At 46.8% G+C, this 26065-nt stretch overlaps 1 protein-coding gene across 11 annotated transcripts in view; it reads left to right on the top strand.

The window, feature by feature from the left end:
- The window catches only part of ITSN1 (intersectin 1), a 351280-nt gene that overhangs the window by 248384 nt on the left and 76831 nt on the right, over positions 1-26065 (top strand). For 9 of the 11 annotated variants that reach the window (XM_063956491.1, XM_063956492.1, XM_063956494.1 and 6 more), the window contains 5 exons: positions 9126-9292; positions 11827-11872; positions 17060-17181; positions 18364-18481; positions 19960-20151. In XM_063956491.1, coding sequence (XP_063812561.1) covers positions 9126-9292; positions 11827-11872; positions 17060-17181; positions 18364-18481; positions 19960-20151 — 645 coding nt within the window. The remainder of the gene's footprint in view (positions 1-9125; positions 9293-11826; positions 11873-17059; positions 17182-18363; positions 18482-19959; positions 20152-26065) is intronic. The other 2 variants (XM_063956498.1, XM_063956499.1) reach the window with 1 other exon arrangement.

Genomic DNA, 26065 nt, shown 5'->3' on the forward strand with positions numbered 1-26065 from the left:
TTTACCAAGGTAATGGCCGAAATGATGATTCTTCTTCGAAGAAAAGGCGTCTTAATTATCCCTTACTTGGACGATCTCCTGATAAGGGCAAGGTCCAGGGAACAGTTAGAGGTCGGAGTAGCACTATCTCAGGTAGTGCTACGTCAGCACGGGTGGATCCTAAATATCCCAAAATCACAGCTGATTCCAACAACACGTCTACTGTTCCTGGGGATGATTCTGGACACAGTCCAGAAAAAGGTGTTTCTCCCGGAGGAGAAGGCCAGGGAGTTATCCGAGCTAGTCAGGAAACTCCTAAAACCAGGCCAAGTGTCTGTGCATCAATGCACGAGAGTCCTGGGAAAAATGGTGGCTTCTTACGAAGCGATTCCATTCGGAAGATTCCATGCAAGAACTTTTCAGTGGGATCTGCTGGAAAAATGGTCCGGATCGCATCTTCAGATGCATCAGCGGATAACCCTATCTCCAAGGACAAGGGTGTCTCTCCTGTGGTGGTTACAGAGTGCTCATCTTCTAGAGGGCCGCAGATTCGGCATTCAGGATTGGATGCTGGTGACCACCGATGCCAGCCTGAGAGGCTGGGGAGCAGTCACACAGGGAAGAAATTTCCAGGGCTTGTGGTCAAGCATGGAAACGTCTCTTCACATAAATATCCTGGAACTAAGGGCCATTTACAATGCCCTAAGTCAAGCAAGGCCTCTGCTTCAGGGTCAGTCGGTATTGATCCAATCGGACAACATCACGGCAGTCGCCCACGTCAACAAACAGGGCGGCACAAGAAGCAGGAGGGCAATGGCAGAAGCTGCAAGGATTCTTCGCTGGGCGGAAAATCATGTGGTGGCACTGTCAGCAGTGTTCATTCCGGGAGTGGACAACTGGGAAGCAGACTTCCTCAGCAGACACGACCTCCACCCAGGGGAGTGGGGACTTCACCCAGAAGTCTTTCAAGTGATTGTAAACCGTTGGGAAAAACCAAAGGTGGACATGATGGCGTCCCGTCTCAACAAAAAACTGGACAGATATTGCGCCAGGTCAAGGGACCCTCAGGCAATAGCGGTGGACGCTCTGGTAACACCGTGGGTGTACCAGTTGGTGTATGTGTTCCCTCCTCTGCCTCTCATACCCAAAGTATTGAGAATCATAAGAAGGAGAGGAGTAAGAACTATACTCGTAGCTCCGGATTGGCCAAGAAGAACTTGGTACCCGGAACTGCAAGAGATGCTCACGGAGGACCCGTGGCCTCTATCTCTAAGAAAGGACCTGCTCCAGCAGGGACCTTGTCTGTTCCAAGACTTACCGCGGCTGCGTTTGACGGCATGGCGGTTGAACGCCGGATCCTGATGGAAAAAGGCATTCCAGATGAAGTCATCCCTACCCTGATCAAAGCCAGGAAGGATGTAACCGCGAAACATTATCACCGCATTTGGCGAAAATATGTTGCGTGGTGTGAGGCCAAGAAGGCCCCCACAGAGGAATTTCAACTGGGTCGTTTCCTGCATTTCCTGCAAGCAGGACTGTCTATGGGCCTAAAATTAGGATCCATTAAGGTTCAAATTTCGGCCCTGTCGATCTTCTTCCAGAAAGAACTGGCTTCAGTGCCTGAAGTTCAGACGTTTGTCAAGGGGGTACTGCATATACAGCCTCCTTTTGTGCCACCAGTGGCACCTTGGGATCTCAATGTAGTTTTAGGGTTCCTAAAATCACATTGGTTTGAACCACTCACCACTGTGGAATTAAAATATCTCACATGGAAGGTGGTCATGCTGTTAGCTCTGGCGTCAGCCAGGCGTGTCTCAGAATTGGCGGCTTTGTCATATAAAAGCCCTTACCTAATTTTTCATTCAGACAGGGCAGAATTGAGGACTCGTCCTCAATTTCTCCCTAAGGTGGTTTCAGCGTTTCACATGAACCAACCTATTGTGGTGCCTGCGGCTACTAGGGACTTGGAGGACTCCAAGTTGTTGGACGTAGTCAGGGCCCTGAAAATATATGTTTCCAGGACGGCTGGAGTCAGAAAATCTGACTCGCTGTTTATCCTGTATGCACCCAACAAGCTGGGTGCTCCTGCTTCTAAGCAGATGATTGCTCGTTGGATTTGTAGTACAATTCAGCTTGCACATTCTGTGGCAGGACTGCCACAGCCAAAATCTGTTAAAGCCCATTCCACAAGGAAAGTAGGCTCATCTTGGGCGGCTGCCCGAGGGGTCTCGGCTTTACAACTTTGCCGAGCAGCTACTTGGTCAGAGGCAAACACGTTTGCAAAATTTTACAAATTCGATACCCTGGCTGAGGAGGACCTGGAGTTCTCTCATTCGGTGCTGCAGAGTCATCCGCACTCTCCCGCCCGTTTGGGAGCTTTGGTATAATCCCCATGGTCCTTACGGAAGTCCCAGCATCCACTAGGACGTCAGAGAAAATAAGAATTTACTTACCGATAATTCTATTTCTCATAGTCCGTAGTGGATGCTGGGCGCCCATCCCAAGTGCGGATTGTCTGCAATACTTGTATATAATTATTGTTACAAAAAAATCGGGTTGTTTATTGTTGTGAGCCATCTTTTCAGAGGCTCCTACGTTTATCATACTGTTAACTGGGTTCAGATCACAGGTTGTACAGTGTGATTGGTGTGGCTGGTATGAGTCTTACCCGGGATTCAAAATCCTTCCTTATTATGTACGCTCGTCCGGGCACAGTATCCTAACTGAGGCTTGGAGGAGGTTCATAGGGGGAGGAGCCAGTGCACACCAGCTAGTCTAAAGCTTTTATTTTTGTGCCCAGTCTCCTGCGGAGCCGCTATCCCCCATGGTCCTTACGGAAGTCCCAGCATCCACTACGGACTATGAGAAATAGAATTATCGGTAAGTAAATTCTTATTTTTTTCTTTATTATTTTATTTTTCTTTCTTCCACACACAGACTGGCAGCTCTGCCACTGCCAGTCTGCACCGCGGGAGCTGCCGGCGGGGTCCCATCGCAGCTGCGTGCGGCTCGGGATGGGCCCCGGCTGAGGGAGACACTGAGCTCTCCTGAGTTGGCCGGACACCGCTGCGTGCGGCGCGTGACGGGGCCACTCCTCCAGCAGAAGATTCCGGCAGCATGGCAGCGGTGAGTATAAGTGAGGACACCGCTGCGTGCGGCGCGTGTCGGGGCCGCTCCACCAGAGCGGTAAGTCTAAAAAGGGGCCGGACACCGCTGCGTGCGGCGCGTGTCGGGGCCGTTCTGTCGAGCAGTATAACGACGCCTGACGGAACTACAGGACAGCGGTGAGTACAATCTCCCCCCTCCTCCAGACTGATTTATTATTTTATACTGTCAGTTTTTAGTGACATTATGTGGTGGTTGGTTGGCTCCCCTGTACTCCCCAGTCATAGACAGGCTGGAGGGTATCAGATGTGCACTTGGTATTTTTACAGAGCTTCACCCCGCTCTGTAAGCGGGCTCAGCGCTCTCCACTCCCCGGCTGCAGCAGACAGGCAGCCGGGTGATACATCCCGCTTATTTTTCACACAAAAATTGAAAAGGGGGCGGAGCTAACTCCCGCTCCGTACGGCGGGCTAGGCGCTCTTCGCTCCCCGGCCGCAGCATACAGGCGGCCGGGGAGATACAGGGCACTTCCCGCTTAGTGATCATAGCGGGTTTTTCAGTTTAAATTTGGCGCCGAAGCGGGGGGGCGGAGCTAACTCCCGCGCTGTACGGCGGGCTCAATCCTCCGCTCTCCGGCCGCTACAGCAGCGCTTACATCCTCCGCTCCCCAGCCGCTACAGCAGCGCTTCCAGGTCCTCCCAGCACCTCCGCTCTCCGGCCCGCTCTAGCAGTACCCCAGTCGCTACAGCGCCGATTACGGGCCTCCGCTCCCTGGCCGCTGCAATGAAGGTAACGGTGGGGGTGAAGCTTGTTCCCGCTTTGCTCAGCGGGCTCCCGGCGGCGGCTCCCAGCGCTCATTGTCAGACAGCAGAGCCTGTCTTAGGGGGATTTTAGTTTTTTTTCTGTGCAGTGCTGACATGTTTATTTTGTCTCACCTTGGCTACATTCCTCCCGGCGGGGGAGTCCTCTGCCAGACATTTCATAAAGGCTGTAGATCAGGAAACCTGCTCTATAACGGACATTAATGATTAAAATCTAGTATGCAATATTTATTTACCCTACAGTATTTCACATAGACAGTATTTATCTACCCTGTTGGGTTCACTGTGTGAGGGTGTGGGTATATGTGTATATATATATGTATGTATACATGTATCTGTGTGTGTGTGTATGTATATATATATATATATATATATATATATATATATATATACATACAATACCATATGTAGGGGGTAAACCATCTTCCGCAATGTTTTATAATAACAAAATACCGAAAACATCTGGTGCACCTAAAATAGCGGTGCACTATATACAGGCGGGGTGTTACCTTCCCTTTATTATTTCTTGGTGTCACTGGGTACTAATGATATTGGTAATTCGGGGAATGTGTATATATCAGACAGTGTGGCTCAGCACACTAATCCCCTAAACACCCAACCACAGAGGCCTGGGTCCAAGTACCTCCACAGATACTTTAAGGCATCAGACAAATAGCGCTGCGGCTCAGTACGCTAGTAGCGGGTATCTGAACAGGGGGACCAGGGTTGGAATTCAAAAAAAAAAAACAACTTTAAAGGGAGCTCCTATAGCCTAGTGGCTAAGGCTCCTGTCCCACAGCGCAGCGCTACTGGTTCAAGTCTCCGCTGCTCCAGAAAGTTTATTTGAATCGTGTCGGTCACTACACATTATAGTGCAGACCTTACATAGGGCGGTGTCTATTTAACCCACCTTTTCTCCTTTCGTTTGTCTCACCTGGGATAGTCAAAAAGAATTCCCTCTTAGGTGCGAAGTATGCTGTGGAGCAATCTGCTTAGCCCTCCACGCACCTGCAGGACACTCCTGTTTGAACGGCTCAGATTATACAGGTAATGTCACTGTTAACCAGAGACCTTGTACGTCATTTCCCCTCTCTAGGTTTCTAAATGAACCTTGATAACCTTCCATGTTACACGACTCGGCGGTGGAAAGGCCTCTCGGGGAGGAGGCGAGAAATGTCCAGGATACGGAGGATGTCTGTTTTCGGTGTAGTCTGAACCTGTGTCTCAGAATATCCAGGTGCATTATACAGCAGTTCGTCTGATACTGCAAATAAGGAAGGCGGACACGTCAGGTCCATCAGATTCGACGCCGATGACAAAATGGTCCAGTTTCGGATGGGCTGAGCAGGCTCCGGTAGGCGGCTTACAGACACCCGAATACACAATTTCAGGTATCAAACAATGTTGGTTTTCCTAGCCTTTCCCCGCAGACGGAAGGAAATGGCATCAGAACCTCTCCAGGTATACCCCTCAATGTATCACCGGTCCAACAGGCTGCTGTTTTCCTGAGGCAACATTGCTCAGGTATCCATCGAAACAACATATACGGCAGCGGGGTTCTGCCTTGTCCGGAGCAGGTAGGTTGTGGAACAATTGTCCTCTAGGTTACAGGATATTTTGCATCAGGATCAATTGATGCTTTGGGACAGATCAGAATCAGGATTCTGCTTTTATGTTCTTTTGAAGTCTCCACATCTGCAGACTTGGAACCGGCATTTTCGCTGGGGCTGTCTTAACCAGACAACCTCTGGGGCTGCGACAGTGACAGGTGAACATGAAATCCTACGGAGCAGATGGTTCAGGGGAAGGATCTTTCTGCGGGATTTCTTGAACCATTGGAGGTAAGTCCACTTTTCTTTCTCCTACTACTGCCCCAGCTCCAAGACGGACCTTTACCGGTCTTTCCTTTACATCTTTCCGTGCCCTTTCAGGTTTCCGACTCCACACGGGCGATATCTCCGTCGTCAGGGGATCTCAGGGTAACAGGCTGAAGCAGAGGTTCAGCATCCTCGGTCCAGTCTGATTTTAGGTCATCCTATACACCCACTACAGGTTAGACCTTCCTACAACCTGGAGGGTCCCAGGCTAGGCGCAGGTCGGTGGTCCTACGGGGAGAACTGAGAAGGCTTGGGCGGTTACAGACTAGATTTTGGAGTACAGCCGTCTCAGGAGTCCTTCGGCATGGGTCGGCCGATTACAATGACAAGAGAGTCTTAATGCAGGCGGCGCTCCATATGCTTCTAACCGCAAAGGGCGTTGATCCCGGTTTTTCACATATCATTTGAATCGGGACAGTTCTCAGGCCTTTGTTTTTCTTTTCGTTCTGAAGCCAGTTGGCTCGGCCAGGCCTATTATTGGCCTTAGAATCCTTTCAGTCTGTGATTGCTAGTTTTAAACAAAAAGGGGGTTTTACGCGTCCCTTGTCTTCAGGGATGTCTGTTTACTCATTTCCGTTGGGTATATCCTCATCGGGCTTTTCTCAGTTTCGCATTACATCTCTCTTCCGCTCCCACAGGGTTCAGGAAGATCACAGAATAACTCTTTTTCAAGGGCAGGAAGTAACGTTTGTTCCCTAATGGGACAATCTACTGCTACAATCCCACTCTGTACATTAGGTGGCTTCTGAATATCCGGAGGATCCAGGAGCTTTTGGTTCGACACAGATCCAATTTATGTTCCTCGTAGTCTTTTCTCAACACGGTCCGTCAGAGGATTTTTCCTTCCTCTGCACCAGGTACTTTATTTCTTAAGTCAGGTTGCGACGCAATGAATGGTCGCCTACATTCCCCTCTGAGCGAAGGACAACAATCTTCTTTCCAGGTCAAGCTGCCAGGTCAGACTCCCGGGTGAGGGGACATTTCCCGGAGTTTTGTCAGCTGGTCCGCTGTTGGCGGAGATTTCGGATCGACCTCAGGGCGTTCTGTCTGACTCTTTAACCCTTCACTACTCTCGGACGTGAGCTCTGGCGGCAGTAGCCGAGGAGGCCCTAAGGGCTCCTGGGAGTTTTGGGTTTTTCTATACTGCCCCCTTTTTTATTCCTACCTCACTTTCGGTAACACAGGACGGGAATATGCGCGCTAGTCCTCTCGGTGGCTCCGGTTGGGCCGCGCATGGCTTGAGGATACATCTACACCTGTTGTCAGTACAGGAGCCTTGGCTCCTACCTCGACTAGACTGTCTACTTCAACAGGGTCCTTTCTTTGTTCATCTTAAACTGGTTTCGTTTAACCGTGTGACTGTTCATGAGACCTCAGAAGGGAGGAGTTTCCTAGTTCGGTTATGCCTACTGGGCCCCGATTTCAGAAGTCTGTTACCTCTTCTCGCTTTTGCCACTTTTGGAATAGTGAGGATAAAAGGGGTTTTCCCCTTCTTTCAGTTACCATTTAGCCGTCATCTTTGGTTTCTCTAAGAGGTTTTGCTCGGATGCGCTTCGGACTCTCTTTCAAGGAGTACTCTATTGGCAACTCCCCCGGCTGAGTTTCGGTCTCAGCGGTCGTTTCTTTCAGAGGGGATGTCCGTTTTTCATATAAATCTGACACTAGTGTTTTTCGGTCCTCTTTGAATGTTGTCGGGGCTCGCCGACTCTCTCTACAGAGGGCTTAGGCTATTCGACGACGTGTTTTCTTTGTTCTGTACGATGCTCCCGTACTAAATAGTCGGGGTCCCAGCATACGCTGGGCCGTTGGATACATCTGACCATCAGATAGTCTTCTTGGCGGTTGCTCGGGAGCCTCCGTTTTCCATTTCAGCGCTCTTTACGCGCGTTGTGGGACCTTCGTGGGCGGCTGCCCGTGGGGTTGCCATGAATACTTTGTCGAGCGGCTACTTGGTCGGACCGACATTCGTTTTGTCAAATTCTACACGTTTGACACTTTCGCGGCCTCTGCATCACAGTTTGGCCAAGCGGTTTTCCAGGACTCTCAGCGCTCTCCCACCCGTTTTGGGAGCTCTGGGACGTCTCCATTGTAACTACGCTCCAGTGGCCCCTAGTGGATGAAGGAGAAATCAGGATTTTGGTACTTACCGATAAATCCCTTTCTCCGATTCCACAGGGGCCACTGGACGCCCGCCCAGCGCTGTTCCTCCTTGTTTTTTGCTTAACGGTTTGCAGATCACCATATGACTGCTTGTTGTGTTCGGGCTAGCCTGTTTTTCGTCAGGTTCTGTTCCAGGTTTGGTTTGTGTTCTCCTGGTTTACAGGGCGTCATTAACCTCCTCTACCTTAAGGTTTGTTTATTCCAGCTCTCCTCGGGCACAGTTTTACGTAGACTGGCTTGGAGGGGAGATAGTAGGGGAGGAGCTAGCCTCAGTGTTAGAATTTTAAAGTGCCAGCTCCCAATTACTACCTACTATTTCCCCATTGTAACTACGCTCCAGTGGCCCCTGTGGAATCGGAGAAAGGGATTTATCGGTAAGTACCAAAATCCTGATTTACAGAGAATATCTCAGTCATTCTTATCAGTCCCTGCCCCAGTGAAGCTTTACAATCTATATTCCTTATCACATGTACACATAAACACACACATGGGTTATTATGGGTTTTTTTTGTTAGAAGTGAATTAACCTACCCGTATGTTTTTGGATTGTTGGAGGAAATCGGAGTACTGCAAGGTGACCTCCACAAATATGGGGAGAACATACAGACTCCACACCAATGGACATGGTCAGGATATGAGATGGATATTGGCAAACTATGGTAATAGGGATCCTTTAAAATAAGCTGTCCACTGTGAAATTAAGAAATGGAGGGGTGATATAAGAAAGGAATATTGATAAAGGATGCTGGGGAAAAAAAATCATTATCCGTGTAATAGGAATTGATCCTGTTCTTTAATATGTTATATTTCTATGGGGTGTGCTTGGTTTAGCAGCTCTGGGACGCGTGAGGGCAGCTTCCTTAGGGGCAGGGAGACTATGAACTTGCTGACTGCAAAATGTCTCCCTCTTCTTCCCTTCTTTGGCCAGCCAGCAAAAGTGGGACTGGTTCTGTTTGCTGGTCCCCATGAGTGGCAGGTGCTGTACTACAACCATCCAGGAATATGACTTGGATAGGCCACCCTATCACTGGGGACCTGACCGTGAGCTGCAGGGTGTCACCCACAGTGATGGGTATTCTCCCCACAATGCAAGTTTGCGTTCCTGCATCATTTCACTTCATGTTACCCATTTCTAAGTGAACTAAATGTGCTGTATAATCCCTAACAAGAGGTTTGTTTGCAGAGTACATAGCCATGTACACGTATGAGAGCAACGAACAAGGCGACCTGACCTTCCAGCAAGGAGATATGATTGTAGTCATTAAGAAAGACGGGGACTGGTGGACGGGGACAGTGGGAGATAAAACTGGCGTCTTCCCTTCTAACTATGTCAGGCTCAAAGATTCAGAGGTAAAAGCACCAGAAATATCCCTCTTACTGCTCTCATTGTGTATAGTCTGCATTCCCCGTACATTGTAAGGAGACAGGTTCTCTGATATCTCCAACATAGCTGCCCTTCTGCCTGTCCTACAGGACTATTACCACGTCCTCTCCGACTCTCACACCTTACTGCTCTCATTGTGTATAGTCCGCATTCCCCGCACATTGTAAGGAGATGGGTTCTCTGGTATCTCCAGCATAGCTGCCCTTCTGCCTGTCCTACAGGACTATTACCACGTCCTCTCCAACTCACACCTTACTGCTCTCATTGTGTATAGTCCGCATTCCCTGCACATTGTAAGGAGACAGGTCCTCTGGTATCTCCAGCATAGCTGCCCTTCTGCCTGTCCTACAGGACTATTACCACATCCTCTCCGACTCTCACACCTTACTGCTCTCATTGTGTATAGTCCGCATTCCCCGCACATTGTAAGGAGACGGGTCCTCTGGTATCTCCAGCATAGCTGCCCTTCTGCCTGTCCTACAGGACTATTACCACATCCTCTCCGACTCTCACACCTTACTGCTCTCATTGTGTATAGTCCGCATTCCCCGCACATTGTAAGAAGGGTCCTCTGGTATCTCCAGTATAGCTGCCCTTCTGCCTGTCCTACAGGACTATTACCACATCCTCTCCGACTCTCACACCTTACTGCTCTCATTGTGTATAGTCTGCATTCCCCGCACATTGTAAGGAGACAGGTCCTCTGGTATCTCCAGCATAGCTGCCCTTCTGCCTGTCCTACAGGACTATTACCACATCCTCTCCGACTCTCACACCTTACTGCTCTCATTGTGTATAGTCCGCATTCCCCGCACATTGTAAGGAGATGGGTCCTCTGGTATCTCCAGTATAGCTGCCCTTCTGCCTGTCCTACAGGACTATTACCACATCCTCTCCGACTCTCACACCTTACTGCTCTCATTGTGTATAGTCCGCATTCCCCTCACATTGTAAGGAGATGGGTCCTCTGGTATCTCCAGCATAGCTGCCCTTCTGCCTGTCCTACAGGACTATTACCACATCCTCTCCGACTCTCACACCTTACTGCTCTCATTGTGTATAGTCTGCATTCCCCGCACATTGTAAGGAGACAGGTCCTCTGGTATCTCCAGCATAGCTGCCCTTCTGCCTGTCCTACAGGACTATTACCACATCCTCTCCGACTCTCACACCTTACTGCTCTCATTGTGTATAGTCCGCATTCCCCGCACATTGTAAGGAGATGGGTCCTCTGGTATCTCCAGTATAGCTGCCCTTCTGCCTGTCCTACAGGACTATTACCACATCCTCTCCGACTCTCACACCTTACTGCTCTCATTGTGTATAGTCCGCATTCCCCGCACATTGTAAGGAGACGGGTCCTCTGGTATCTCCAGCATAGCTGCCCTTCTGCCTGTCCTACAGGACTATTACCACATCCTCTCCGACTCTCACACCTTACTGCTCTCATTGTGTATAGTCTGCATTCCCCGCACATTGTAAGGAGACAGGTCCTCTGATATCTCCAGCATAGCTGCCCTTCTGCCTGTCCTACAGGACTATTAACCACATCCTCCCAGACTCGCACACCTTACTGCTCTCATTGTGTATAGTCCGCATTCCCCGCACATTGTAAGGAGACGGGTCCTCTGGTATCTCCAGTATAGCTGCCCTTCTGCCTGTCCTACAGGACTATTACCACATCCTCTCCGACTCTCACACCTTACTGCTCTCATTGTGTATAGTCCGCATTCCCCGCACATTGTAAGGAGACGGGTCCTCTGGTATCTCCAGTATAGCTGCCCTTCTGCCTGTCCTACAGGACTATTACCACATCCTCCCAGACTCGCACACCTCTCCTTACTCCTCCTTATAGAACTTGTTATTACTCTATCGTCCTCTTTATTACATGCTTCTTGTAAAGCCAGCCTGGCTTAGGGCAGGTACAGATGTGTCCTTGTACACACAGCCTCAGTATGCCTTACAGTGAGAGACACCTGGCGTAAGTGAGCCGTGCCGAGTGTATTTTTTTTACCAATGTGTGTAGTAATCACAGAACAATGCAACAAAACCATTTCACGAGACTGCGCTGATTAGTTTGATATGCGACACTTGGAACATTAGTGTGATAAAAAGCAGCGGCCGCTAACTCATAGCACTGCTTGTACAGACTCAGTCGCACACAGATATACAAGTGTCGCATATCAAATCTGCAGTCTCGTGAAGCAGTGTTGTCTCATCACCTTGTGACTAAGATGCACAATTATGCAAAAAGACAGTCACACGGAACCCAGTGCGCAGAGAAGTGATGTTTGGCGTGACTACAGCAATAGCTTATGAGAACACAGCTGTGCATTTGCTGACCAGAACAGCACACACCTAATGACGTAACAAGATAGTGAGGAACCACGGATTGCAGGAAAGGTTTTACTACCTGTCACACCCTCCATCGGACTATTAAATTTTAAAGATAATGTTTTATTTTTGTTAATTGTAATGCAAAATTGCTGTTTCTTTAAAGGGAATGGGCTCAGCAGGGAAAACAGGAAGCCTTGGAAAGAAACCAGGTGTGTTCAGTATTTTTTATTTGTTCTCTAGTACAGTGATTGACAGATAAATGTACAGGGGGGAAATGTAACAGAGTCCATGTGGGGTTGTGCAGTGGCAATTTTTTTTATAAGTGAAACCAGGTTGGTTTTTCCTATTAAAGAAATAAAAAACCCCTGTTGCTTTAAATCACGCAGAAAATAGGACACTAGTGCATTCTTTCCGCCCCGGTGTTTTCTCAGAACTGCGGAATGAGGTGGGGTACACAAGAACTGTGACTTCCTCCTGTATAATCTATATTAAAATGAGGTTGATGTTTATGTGTTGCCATATTTCTAAGAAAGCCTATCACACATTGAATCACTGACAAATTTTACACTACCGCTCTAAAACACAAGTTTCCCCTTTATCTTTGTTGTCCATCTAAAAAAAAAATTTTTAAAAACAATAATAAACGTGCAGCATTGAAACATAAATTCAAGTTACTGTATCTATGCCTTCGTGTAATAACAAGTTGGCAAATTAAGAATTGGTGCATTACGCTTGAGCCTCAGTGTCTACTGTGCATTCCCTATCCTGGATTGTGTAGTACTGTAGCCTCTTTATCCAAAGTACGTACGGATAAAAGGGAAAATACACCCATGGTGTATGCTGCTTGTAGTGACAGTTGTCCACGTCCATCACTATTGTGATCCATATTGGCCATTATTTCAGATATAAAAATAGGGAAAATGCTTAGGTCTATTTACACAGTGGCTGGTGCTTCCGTGAGACCCATTTCAGTGTCTGCTTGGAACATCAAGTTATGGGAAAGTAATTGACGTACTTCTTGGATGGTTTGCAGTTAGTGAGGTCTCGACATGAATTGGTGATGTTGCTATCTGAATAGAAGACATGGTATTGGATGTTGAGTATTATTGGGGCTAGAATTTTGGCTTTGGTGGTCTCTGCCTGCTGAACTCATTCCCAAGGCTTTGGAGACTGAGGGTCAGATTTATTAAGCCTGGTGAAGTGATAAAGCAGAAGGTGATAACGCAGCAGCCAATCAGCTCATACCTGTAACTTCCATGTTACAGACTGGGTTTAAATAATGACAGGAGCCGACTGGCTGGTGCGTTATCACCTTCCACTTATCACTGCTTTACCACTTCACCAGGCTTAATAAATCTGCCCCTGAGTTGGATAAAATGAGGCGCATTTAAGAACAAGTATTTTCCTGGCACTGGAAATACACTGTTGTTGGAAGCCAGTTTTTTGGTGTCACCATAGAATTTAAACTGGCAAGCCATCAGACTGTCTACGTGTTGGTCAGTGAGCCCACATGACAGTGACTGTGGTGTGCGCCCATCTGCTACTGTACTGGGATCAGTGGTTCAAACCCACTTCAGAATCTTGGGACCTGTATGTGTTTTTTTTAGCAGCCTTTCTATGGATAGGGTAAAAGGCATGTGATCAGCTATTCATGTATTACTAACCTAGGGCGTAATCATTCAGAACTGGATGGTATGTACAATCCTCCTTTCTTTGGGATCCATAGGCATCCACAGGGATGACCTATTTTGAACTTTTAAGACTCTCAGCATCTATGTTTGGGTGGACAGCTTCAAGGTAAAAATTTTGAGAACAGTCATGGACAGTATGGCATGGACACCAAGGACTCTAACTTGATTTGGGAGGGTCACCAACATCTCAGGTTTGTGATTCAGTCCCATTATTTCTGCCCTTTTGTTCTGGAAACCTCTCCTTGGGTATTCCTGAAGATTGTTATGGGCATGGAGTACGCTCTTGGGGCTTACGGATGTGATCATTCCTTTACCTTTTTCTTTTCTTTTTTGCAAATTGTTTTTATTGAAAAGTTTCAAATATACAAGAAACATGGAATGCGATACACAGATAAAATAACAAAATAGCCTGTTCCTGTAAGGAATAGACATTATCGCACATTGAGCAAATCTCACCATATGAGAAACCAATAACATTAAAAAGAATAGTAAATAAGAAAATGAAAGAAAAGGAGCTAAAAGGAAGAACAAGTAGGAAAAAAATAAGATAAAAACAAAGGAGAAAGGAAAAGAGATGAGGACAAAGTCTCCCCCCCCCCCCCCTCCCCCCCCCACCCCCCCACCAGACCGGAGGCAGAGTCATTAGGGTAATGCATCAGAGGAGCCTACTAGGTTCTTGTTACCCTCTATTATAGTGACCTGATTCTTTATATACCAACCAAGGATACCAGGTCGCAGTGAAGGCATGACTTGTAATTGCTAGTCTGGAGATAAGGTCATCCATGACCATATAATCTATACGTGTACACCACTCAGTCATACTGGGAATATTACTGGACTTCCAGTGAACTGGAACCGATTTCGAGGCACTAAGAATATGATTTTATTCTAGTGGGATCTAGGTCTACGTAAAATCCTTTACCTTTTTCTTAAGATCATCCAGCTGAGTTCCCGTCTTTGTTTGAAACTGCTGCAGTCTCACAGTTACGTTATCATCAGAACTCTGCTCTGGTCCCTATCAAGAGGCTGTTCTAGCTAGGTCTGCTATTAGACTCTCAGCAATAGAGGGGGCAATAGAAGACCTGTAATGTGTCTGTTAGCTCTGAGACGTACTGTACATCTGTTCTTTTCTGTATAAATGTCCTTGGAATGATTATCTCGACATTTGAAGCTGAAAAGTGCGATTCGGTATGATATACCGATGGACAGGATGGCAGCGGTCAGAATACTGACAGCGGTATCCCATCCATTAGAATCCCAACAGCCCCCCAGAAAGTACCCTAACCCTCCCTTGTGGGTGCCTAACCCTCCCGACATGGTGCCAAACCCTAACCTCCCCTTCTAAGTGCCTAACCCTTACCCCCCTCCTTGGTACCTAACCATCCCCTTCCCGTCCATGCACCCTAAACCTAACCGCCCTTCTAATGCCTAAACCTAACCTCGACGCGAGCACGTCCTGCTAAAAGAGCGTTCGGAATTCCAGGTGTTGGTATTTTGACGCTGGGATCCCGAGCTCCTTTGGGATTGGGATGCCGGCATTATGCCACCGTTTGGGATTCCGGCGTCTGTGTTTTGACTGCCGGGATCCCATCCGGCTGCCTTTTAACTATATCCCGAAAAGTTTGCACTGTTCTTTCGAAAGGCGTTGTAGATCAACTCTGTCTTGTAATGGGCTTGTATAATCTGAACAGACAATGTATATCTGTGTCTCTAAGAACAGGTTGTCTGCTCCTCTGGGTCTATCACGAAAAGCTTACCAGGGGCTATGTAGATTGGACAGCTGCAACAGCAGAGGTCAGACTTGGGTGTTGAGGGTCTGTTATCCATTGTTGCTGGTTTCAGGTTCTGTGTTCTCGGGCAGAGGACAAATTTCCAATCCGTGTCCTAGAATCACATTTCTTAAGGGTTCATATCTCTGAGGTGGTTTTCATCCAGAAGAGATTGGCATTTTTTACTGGAAGCACTCAGTTCCTCAGCTGATTATAACCATGAATCAGTCTTCTTTGGAGAATAGATTTTTGTCCTTCTAGTAGGCTGATAGGGCATTGAAGATCTGTGTGAAAAGGAGGCTAGAATTTATGGATACTTTATCCTTCTGGTCCTGTGGGATACTTATAAGAGTGTCTTACCTGTGGCGAACCAGGTGATGGCTTGATGATCAAATTTGCAGACAATTGAGCTACTTGGTAGCTGGCTGGACATGGAGCATGGACTAAGGTGTTGTCGGTTGCCACATATCTCCATTGCATACTACTGCGGGTTCAATGTTTTTGGGCCCTAGGAGACCAGCTTGATCAGAAGGGGCAGCACACTAAACCCTGTGAGAGGAACCGTCTGAAAAGGCAACAGAGACATATACTCATGGACCGATGTACTCCCAGAAGATGAATTAGGAATGGGATTATTGCACTTTAAAGACCTCTCTCAATCCACTGGGAGACACTACCTTCGTTTCATTCTAGTCCCCTGGGCTAAAGATTAAATGTTTTTCTGTTTTAGGGGGTAATAGTTTTCTCTTTATTGGTTTCTCCCTGGCTCGGACCTGTGGGGCTTGGTTAGATTTTCCTACAGGTTTAGAATATTGAAGAGGGAGGAGCATTAACAGCTTGAATCTATTTAAAGAGCCAAAGTCCTAATGGAGACGCTCTCTTCCACATGGCCCATTGTCCCAAAACAAATTTAGCACAAGTATAAATATCTTGCTGGAATAAAAGGCATTAGTGGATCTGTACCTTATGTGTTCATCATAAAGTTTTATAAAGTATAGTGTCAGACACAAAGACATACTTTGTCAATCTGTAGTAGTGACTGAAAAGCTTCACAAATGTTTAGTTACGTTCAGGGCATTAAAAATGGGGGTGGATGGAGCTACAGGTCTAGGCCTACCCATAAAAATAGGCCCATCATCATGACAGCCTAAGCTGCCTAACCGGACACAAATAATAAGTATTAAAACAGTTTTCTATTTTATGTATTTAATGAGACATTGGGGGATGATAGAGTAGGGGGGTGTACACACCCACGTGACTCTGGACACACCCACACAGCACTGCTCCCAGCTCCTCCCCTTGTCAGTATAAGCCCTTGATCACTTTCAGCTCCGGGCCCATACGGCCCTTAATCCGGCCCTGGTTATGTTTAGTACTGCTTTTGTTTTTATACAGTGTGTAGTTTGCTCGCATGATGTGTTTGTGCTTCACTCTAAACCTATTGGGCCTGACTCTGCGCTACCTCTGCGGACGGAGCTCATGATTTTTAGCAGCTGCATACGCTACGTTAAGCAACTACAGCTATTCAAAGTCATGCGTATCTTAGCCGCAGCTCCACTTGCACAGCAACTGGGCGTTTGCACTCATAATAATGTGCGGTGCACGTGTAGAAGGTATGGCAAGTTACACATAAGCAGCGGTTCATCTGATTTCAGACCGATCCCTTGCACCAAGAATTGGGCTGTTACAAGTCCGCACTGATAGTGATGTCTGGCGGATGGGTGAGGCAGAGCGGTCACATAGATGCCAGTGTCTCGGAATGCAGGGTGATACTTCCCCCTTGCACAGTACCTGCCGCTCTGTCTGCAACACTGAATCAGGCCCTTTATGTTTATTTGGGATCTAGGAGATTTATCTTATAACAAAGAGACATGTCTGCTGAATACTGGTGTGAGGTTACAGAATGTAAGATGTTGCTTCTGCTTTTCCCCTCCAGAAATTGCCCAAGTTATAGCCCCATATGCAGCTACTGGCCCTGAGCAGCTCACATTGGCTCCTGGGCAGCTGATTCTTATTAGGAAGAAGAACCCTGGAGGCTGGTGGGAAGGAGAGTTACAGGTCAGTGTTTGTCATGGTGTATAGGATTTATCCCAAGTGGGGGAGGAATATAGGTCCAGATTGATCAAGCCCTGAAGAGTGATAAAGTAACGACCAATCAGCTCCTAACTGCCATGTTACCGGCTGTGTTTGAAAAATGACAATTAGGAGCTGATTGGTTGGTACTTTATCACCGTGCAATTTATCACTCTCCAAGGCTTGATAAATCTGGGCCATATTTTTGTATGTTTATCAGATGACTTTCTGGCAACATATTGAAGCATAGAGCAAAAGAGCCTTTTTCTAGCCTTCACTAGTAGCGAACAGAGATCTCTAGCTTGTGTGTTTAATTACTGCATATAGCACGTGCACATTGTATTATTATATGAATGTAAACATAATCAGCAGGCTTATATGTAATGTTACTTTTTGCCTTTGAGATTAGGTTAACCTCTGTTTAGAAAGTGTAATTTCTCTTTCACCTCCTGGAAGACACTGAAAACTGTTTTTTTCTAGTGCCCTTAGGTGTTTGGCACATTTTTCAGCTGCCTTTAATTTAAAAAAAAAAATGGTTTTGGCCGGACAGAGGAGACGCCAGATCATCTCTTCTCCCAGCTCCGGTGGTATAGAGCTTGTTCTGCCCATGCAGGCTCTCGCTATAGACAGGACCTGCGGCCACATCAGAGTGCCGGGGATAGATCAGAATATCCCTGCTGGCGGGGAAATGAGTATTAGTGGCAGTGGCCATTCTCAATGTGGGGACCACCGGCTGGAGGCGGAGAAGTGAGGGACCAGTTTACCACCCAAAAAATTTTTTAAAAAGGAAAGAAAATGAAACCAGCTGAAAGACGTGCCCAGCACCTAAGGCCGCTAAAAAGCATACATTGTTTCCAGTGTCCCCCAGGAGGTTAGAGAAACTTATTTTTTAAAGAAGAACCAAGATCTTGTTTTTAATTTATATTCTAGAGAAATTCTTTAACCATTTAGAATTAACATTGTAACCATTGTGCCTTCATCTAAGTAATTATACACTGGCCTGTTTGGATTATACAGTACAATGTTTCTGGGAGTTAAATCCGATCTCAAACATTTCATTGGCAGATCTCCTGCAAGATCTGCCAATGAAATGTTTGAGATCGGTTGTACGTGAGACAGATGCCTTGTGTGACCAGTGCATTTGTTTTCTCTGTCTTCTCCTTATAGGCCCGAGGGAAAAAAAGACAGATTGGATGGTTTCCTGCCAATTACGTTAAACTTTTGAGCCCTGGTACAAATAAAAGTACGCCAACAGAACCACCTAAACCAGCAGTGTTACCGCCCAGTGAGTATAATCCCTTAATCCTTTGGTGCCACTCACATTGGCATTTTCTGCGACCAAGGTCTCCTGAGTTATATGCATCATGTTTGCTAGGGGTGTGGTTCATCAAATCGACAGTGTCTAGGTCGACAATGTTTAGGTCGACCACTATAGGTAGACAGTCACTAGGTCGACATGGATGGAAGGTCGACAGGGTTTCTAGGTCGACATGTGCTAGGTCGACAGGTCTAAAGGTCGACATGAGGATTTTTATTTTTTTTGGTGTCGTTTTCTTCGTAGAGTGACCGGGATCCCAAATTAGTGCACCACGTCCCCTCGCATGGCTCGCTTCGCTCGCCATGCTTCGGACATGGTGCCTTCGCTCCGCTACCGCTTCGCTCGGCACACTTTACCGTTCCAATCGTAGTCCACGTGGATCGTTAAGTATGAAAAAATTCAAAAAAAGAAAAAAAATGTGAAAAACTCATGTCGACCTTTAGACCTGTCGACCTAGCACATGTCGACCTAGAAACCCTGTCGACCTTCCATCCATGTCGACCTAGTGACTGTCGACCTATAGTGGTCGACCTAAACATTGTCGACCTAGACACTGTCGATCTTCAGACCGGATCCCGTTTGCTAGACAAGGATATTTTAGTAGATGATCGAGCTATACAACTGCCCCCTTCATAGTCCGATCAGCCTTTACTGCTATGATAGAGAAACTACAGAGATTACTGCAGTTTTTTATCCCCTCTTAAACTGATAATACAGGTGAAACTCAGAAAATTAGAATATCGTGCAAAAGTTCATTTATTTCAGTAATTCAACTTAAAAGGTGAAACTAATATATTATATAGACTCATTACATGCAAAGTGAGAGATTTCAAGCCTTTATATGTTATAATTTTGATGATTGTGGCTTACAGTTTAAGAAAACCCCAAATCTCAGAAAATTAGAATATTACATAAAATCAATAAAAAAAGGATTTCAAATACAGAAATGTCTGCTCTCTGAGAAGTATAATCATGCATATGTACTCAGTACACTGTTTGGGCCTCTTCTTGCATGAATTACTGCCTCAGTGCGGCGTGGCATGGATTCTATCAGCCTGTGGCACTGCTGAGGTGTTATGGAAGACCAGGATGCTTCAATAGCGGCCTTCAGCTCTTCTGCATTGCCACTACAGGGGGACGACTCATTCTCTGCATTGTGTCGTGACTGTGGTTACCATGGTAATCCTATTCCTTAATATTCCTTAATAGCAGCCTGAAGAAGCAAAGTAAAAATAAAAGAACAATATAAGGTGTCTCCTCGCACACAACTCCAGATTTACAAAAATAGCTTTAAAATATTTCATTATTTTGTGTTTCAATGATCATTAAAGAACTACTACTGAAGAATAGCCCCAAAATAATGTTTTTTCAAAGGGCGTATAAAATGTAATGATCTAGTGTGAGCAGAGTATTGAGTGAACTGATTGTGGGCTGTCATTCTTTAGCATGCCAGGTTATCGGGATGTACGATTACATCGCACAGAACGACGACGAGCTGGCTTTCTCCAAAGGTCAAGTTATCAATGTGCTGAACAAAGAGGATCCAGATTGGTGGAAAGGGGAGCTGAATGGCCACGTGGGTCTCTTCCCTTCCAACTACGTCAAGCTGACCACAGACATGGACCCCAGCCAACAATGTAAGTAAAAGGTTAACCTGGCCTCTTCCTCTGTGATGACATGCAGCATTGCTGTGATTCTGCGGCTCTTTGCAGAGATCCAAGCTTTTCCCAATGCTGCCATACACCCAGTCTCTTTGAAGACCTTCCCCATCACCAATTAAAGGGACTCTGTAGCGTTGTAACCATAGCAAAATGACTGCAGTGCAGCCGTCCAATCACTAGCTATACACCCTACATCATGTGACCGTTCACTGATTTAATAGGACTACTGTAGAAAACGTGGCAGATATATGCTCCATACGTTATTTTATTATTACTGACCTCTTTTACTTAAATATGTGATTATTATTTATAACAGGAATAACATAAGCTTAGAATAAGCATCACTTTTTGTTGGGGATTACAATAATGTAGAACTTTTTTTTTTTTTTTTTTTTGAGAGCTTTTGTAACAGTGGCACCTGAGAGCCAGCAGGAGGCGCCACAATTTCGTAGTTACTGTCCGATGCTTTAACTACTTGTTCACTATTCCTGCTTTATACTGCATGTATTGGCATCTTTAATTTAGAGATCTAATCGACTTCACAGAGAACCTGACAATGAGCGCAGTGAGCGTCACGGGGGGGGGGGGGGGGGAGGCTGGGGTCTAGCTGGGAACACGCACTGTGTTATAAGTTGATTTAAGCAAAAGTTATAATGAGACTGTCGGCCAAACACAGGAGGCAGCTGTTCTCTTGGCTCAGTCAGCATTTGAGAACTTAGCCAATCAATTCAATTGAGATCTGTAACTTGTAGTGCCACACCTGTGTAGCGGCGTTCTCCTAAATATCGGTTCGGGCCAACAAGTGCCTGTCTTCACCGTATGTAGATGAGGGATTGTTTTATTGGTTAATAATAGATAATCTCTACAAATGTCTCCTGGCGCTAATAGTAAATTAAAAAACCTTTGACAATCAAATAACCCCAATACAGTGTATAGGCAATTTATATTCAGCTGCAGAGTCAGTGTGTAAGCATAAGGACATATAAACTCCTATTACAAATAGAAGAAAAACTACAATAAATTAAGTCACTCTTCACTATTATTATTTTTACTCAGGCTTTGATATGAGCGAAGTCACATGTATAAGAAATATATTATTCTTTAATAAATCACATTGACCCATGCATATACAAAATACGGACACCATATAAAACTGTTCAGTTATAATGAAACCATACAGGTAAAATTCCTATCACTATGCATGCAATTAAATACTCTTTCTCTATCGTCCTAAGTGGATGCTGGGGTTCCTGAAAGGACCATGGGGAACAGCGGCTCCGCAGGAGACAGGGCACAAAAAAGTAAAGCTTTACTAGGTCAGGTGGTGTGCACTGGCTCCTCCCCCTATGACCCTCCTCCAGACTCCAGTTAGATTTTGTGCCCGAACGAGAAGGGTGCAATCTAGGTGGCTCTCCTAAAGAGCTGCTTAGAGAAAGTTTAGTTTAGGTTTTTTTCTTTACAGTGAGTCCTGCTGGCAACAGGATCACTGCAACGTGGGACTTAGGGGGAAAGTAGTAAACTCACCTGCATGCAGAGTGGATTTGCTGCTTGGCTACTGGACACCATTAGCTCCAGAGGGATCGAACACAGGCCCAGCCGTGGAGTCCGGTCCCGGAGCCGCGCCGCCGACCCCCTTGCAGATGCTGAAGCGTGAAGAGGTCCGGAAACCGGCGGCTGAAGACTCCTCAGTCTTCATAAGGTAGCGCACAGCACTGCAGCTGTGCGCCATTTTCCTCTCAGCACACTTCACTGGGCAGTCACTGAGGGTGCAGAGCGCTGGGGGGGGGCGCTCTGAGAGGCAAATATAAACCTTATACAAGGCTAAAAATACCTCACATATAGCCCATAGGGGCTATATGGAGATATTTAACCCCTGCCTGACTGGAAAAATAGCGGGAGAAGAACCCGCCGAAAAAGGGGCGGGGCCTATCTCCTCAGCACACGGCGCCATTTTCTGTCACAGCTCCGCTGGTCAGAACGGCTCCCAGGTCTCTCCCCTGCACTGCACTACAGAAACAGGGTAAAACAGAGAGGGGGGGCACATTAATGGCTATATATATATATATTAAAGCAGCTATAAGGGAGCACTTAATATAAGGATATCCCTTGTATATATAGCGCTTTGTGGTGTGTGCTGGCAGACTCTCCCTCTGTCTCCCCAAAAGGGCTAGTGGGTCCTGTCTTCATTAGAGCATTCCCTGTGAGTTTGCGGTGTGTGTCGGTACGTGGTGTCGACATGTATGAGGACGATATTGGTGTGGAGGCGGAGCAATTGCCAAATATGCAGATGTCACCCCCCAGGGGGTCGACACCAGAATGGATGCCTTTATTTGTGGAATTACGTGATGGTTTATCTTCCCTTAAACAGTCAGTTGAGGACATGAGGCGGCCGGACAATCAATTAATGCCTGTCCAGGCGCCTCAAACACCGTCAGGGGCTGTAAAACGCCCTTTGCCTCAGTCGGTCGACACAGACCCAGACACGGGCACTGATTCCAGTGACGACGGTAGAAATTCAAACGTATTTTCCAGTAGGGCCACACGTTATATGATTTTGGCAATGAAGGAGACGTTACATTTAGCTGATACTACAGATACCGTAAAACAGGGTATTATGTATGGTGTGAAAAAACTACAAACAGTTTTTCCTGAATCAGAAGAATTAAATGACGTGTGTGATGAAGCGTGGGTTGCTCCTGATAAAAAGTTGATAATTTCAAAAAAGTTATTGGCATTATACCCTTTCCCGCCAGAGGTTAGGGCGCGCTGGGAAACACCCCCTAAGGTGGACAAGGCGCTCACACGCTTATCCAAACAAGTGGCGTTACCCTCTCCTGAGACGGCCGCACTTAAGGATCCATCAGATAGAAAGATGGAAGTTATTCAAAAGAATATATACACACATGCAGGTGTTATACTACGACCAGCTATAGCAACTGCCTGGATGTGCAGTGCTGGAGTAGTTTGGTCAGAATCCCTGATTGAAAATATTGATACCCTAGATAGGGACAATGTTTTACTGTCGTTAGAACAAATAAAGGATGCATTTATCTATATGCGTGATGCACAGAGGGATATTTGCACACTGGCATCTCGGGTGAGTGCTATGTCCATTTCAGCCAGAAGAGCCTTATGGACACGACAGTGGACAGGCGATGCGGATTCAAAACGTCACATGGAGGTTTTGCCGTATAAAGGGGAGGAGTTATTTGGAGTTGGTCTATCAGACTTGGTGGCCACGGCTACTGCCGGGAAATCCACTTTTTTACCTCAAGTCACTCCCCAACAGAGAAAGGCACCGACCTTTCAACCGCAGCCTTTTCGCTCCTACAAAAATAAGAGAGCAAAGGGCTTGTCGTACCTGCCACGAGGCAGAGGAAGAGGGAAGAGACACCAACAGGCAGCTCCTTCCCAGGAACAGAAGCCCTCCCCGGCTCCTGCAAAAACCTCAGCATGACGCTGGGGCCTCTCAAGCGGACTCGGGGACAGTGGGGGGCCGTCTCAAAAATTACAGCGCGCAGTGGGCTCACTCGCAGGTAGACCCCTGGATCCTGCAGATAATATCTCAGGGGTACAGGTTGGAATTAGAGACGGATCCTCCTCATCGTTTCCTGAAGTCTGCCTTACCAACCGTCTCTTCCGAAAGGGAGAGGGTGTTGGAAGCCATTCACAAGCTGTACGCTCAGCAGGTGATAGTCAAAGTACCCCTATTACAACAAGGAAAGGGGTATTATTCCACTCTATTTGTGGTACCGAAGCCGGATGGCTCGGTAAGGCCTATTCTAAATCTGAAGTCCTTGAACCTCTACATAAAAAAGTTCAAGTTCAAGATGGAGTCACTCAGAGCAGTGATAGCGAACCTGGAAGAAGGGGACTTTATGGTATCCTTGGACATCAAGGATGCGTATCTACACGTTCCGATTTACCCCGCACACCAGGGGTACCTCAGGTTCATTGTTCAAAACTGTCACTATCAGTTTCAGACGCTGCCGTTCGGATTGTCCACGGCGCCTCGGGTCTTTACCAAGGTAATGGCCGAGATGATGATTCTTCTTCGAAGAAAAGGCGTATTAGTTATCCCATACTTGGACGATCTCCTAATAAGGGCAAGGTCCAGAGAACAGCTGGAGACAGCTTTAGCACTATCTCAAGAGGTGCTAAGACAACACGGGTGGATTCTGAATATTCCAAAATCCCATTTAATCCCGACAACTCGTCTGCTGTTCCTAGGAATGATTCTGGACACGGTTCAGAAAAAGGTTTTCCTTCCAGAGGAAAAAGCCAAGGAGTTATCCGATCTGGTCAGGAACCTCCTAAAACCAGGAAAAGTGTCAGTACATCAATGCACAAGAGTCCTGGGAAAAATGGTGGCTTCTTACGAAGCAATTCCATTCGGCAGATTCCATGCAAGAATATTCCAAAGGGATCTGTTGGACAAATGGTCAGGGTCGCATCTGCAGATGCACCTGCGAATAACCCTGTCACCAAAGACAAGGGTGTCACTTCTGTGGTGGTTGCAGAAGGCTCACCTATTAGAAGGCCGCAGATTCGGCATTCAGGATTGGATCCTGGTGACCACGGACGCCAGCCTGAGAGGCTGGGGAGCAGTCACACAAGGAAGAAACTTCCAGGGAGTATGGACGAGTCTGGAAAAGTCTCTTCACATAAACATTCTGGAACTAAGAGCAATCTACAATGCTCTAAGCCAGGCGGAACTTCTCCTGCAAGGAAAGCCGGTGTTGATTCAGTCGGACAACATCACGGCGGTCGCCCATGTAAACAGGCAGGGCGGCACAAGAAGCAGGAGTGCAATGGCAGAAGCTGCCAAGATTCTTCGCTGGGCGGAGAATCACGTGATAGCACTGTCAGCAGTGTTCATCCCGGGCGTGGACAACTGGGAAGCAGACTTCCTCAGCAGACACGATCTTCATCCGGGAGAGTGGGGTCTACATCCAGAAGTCTTCAACATGTTAATAGACCGTTGGGAAAGACCAATTGTAGACATGATGGCGTCTCGCCTCAACAAGAAACTGGACAAATATTGCGCCAGGTCAAGAGATCCACAGGCAATAGCTGTGGACGCACTGGTAACTCCTTGGGTGTACCAGTCAGTGTATGTGTTTCCTCCTCTGCCGCTCATACCAAAGGTATTGAAGATCATACGGCAAAGAAGAGTAAGAACAATACTAGTGGTTCCGGATTGGCCGAGAAGGACTTGGTATCCGGAACTTCAAGAGATGCTCACGGACGAACCGTGGCCTCTACCTCTGAGAAGGGACCTGCTACAGCAGGGTCCCTGTCTTTTTCAAGACTTACCGCGGCTGCGTTTGACGGCATGGCGGTTGAACGCCAGATCTTAAAAGGGAAAGGCATTCCAGAAGAAGTCATTCCTACCTTGATTAAGGCACGGAAGGAAGTCACCGTGAAACATTATCACCGCATTTGGCGAAAATATGTAGCGTGGTGCGAGGATCGGAGGGTTCCGACGGAGGAATTCCAACTGGGTCGTTTCCTACATTTCCTGCAATCAGGATTATCTATGGGTCTCAAATTGGGATCCATTAAGGTTCAAATTTCGGCCCTGTCAATATTCTTCCAAAAAGAATTGGCCTCTGTCCCTGAGGTCCAGACTTTTGTCAAGGGAGTACTGCATATACAGCCTCCTGTGGTGCCTCCGGTGGCACCGTGGGATCTAAATGTAGTTTTAGATTTCCTCAAATCCCATTGGTTTGAACCATTGAAAAAGGTGGATTTGAAATATCTCACATTGAAAGTGACTATGTTACTAGCCCTGGCCTCTGCCAGGAGAGTATCTGAATTGGCGGCTTTATCTTATAAAAGTCCTTATCTAATCTTCCATTCGGATAGGGCAGAACTGCGGACTCGTCCG

This window comes from Pseudophryne corroboree, chromosome 2 (assembly GCF_028390025.1).
Source record: "Pseudophryne corroboree isolate aPseCor3 chromosome 2, aPseCor3.hap2, whole genome shotgun sequence".
Classification (NCBI taxonomy): Eukaryota; Metazoa; Chordata; class Amphibia; order Anura; family Myobatrachidae; genus Pseudophryne; species Pseudophryne corroboree.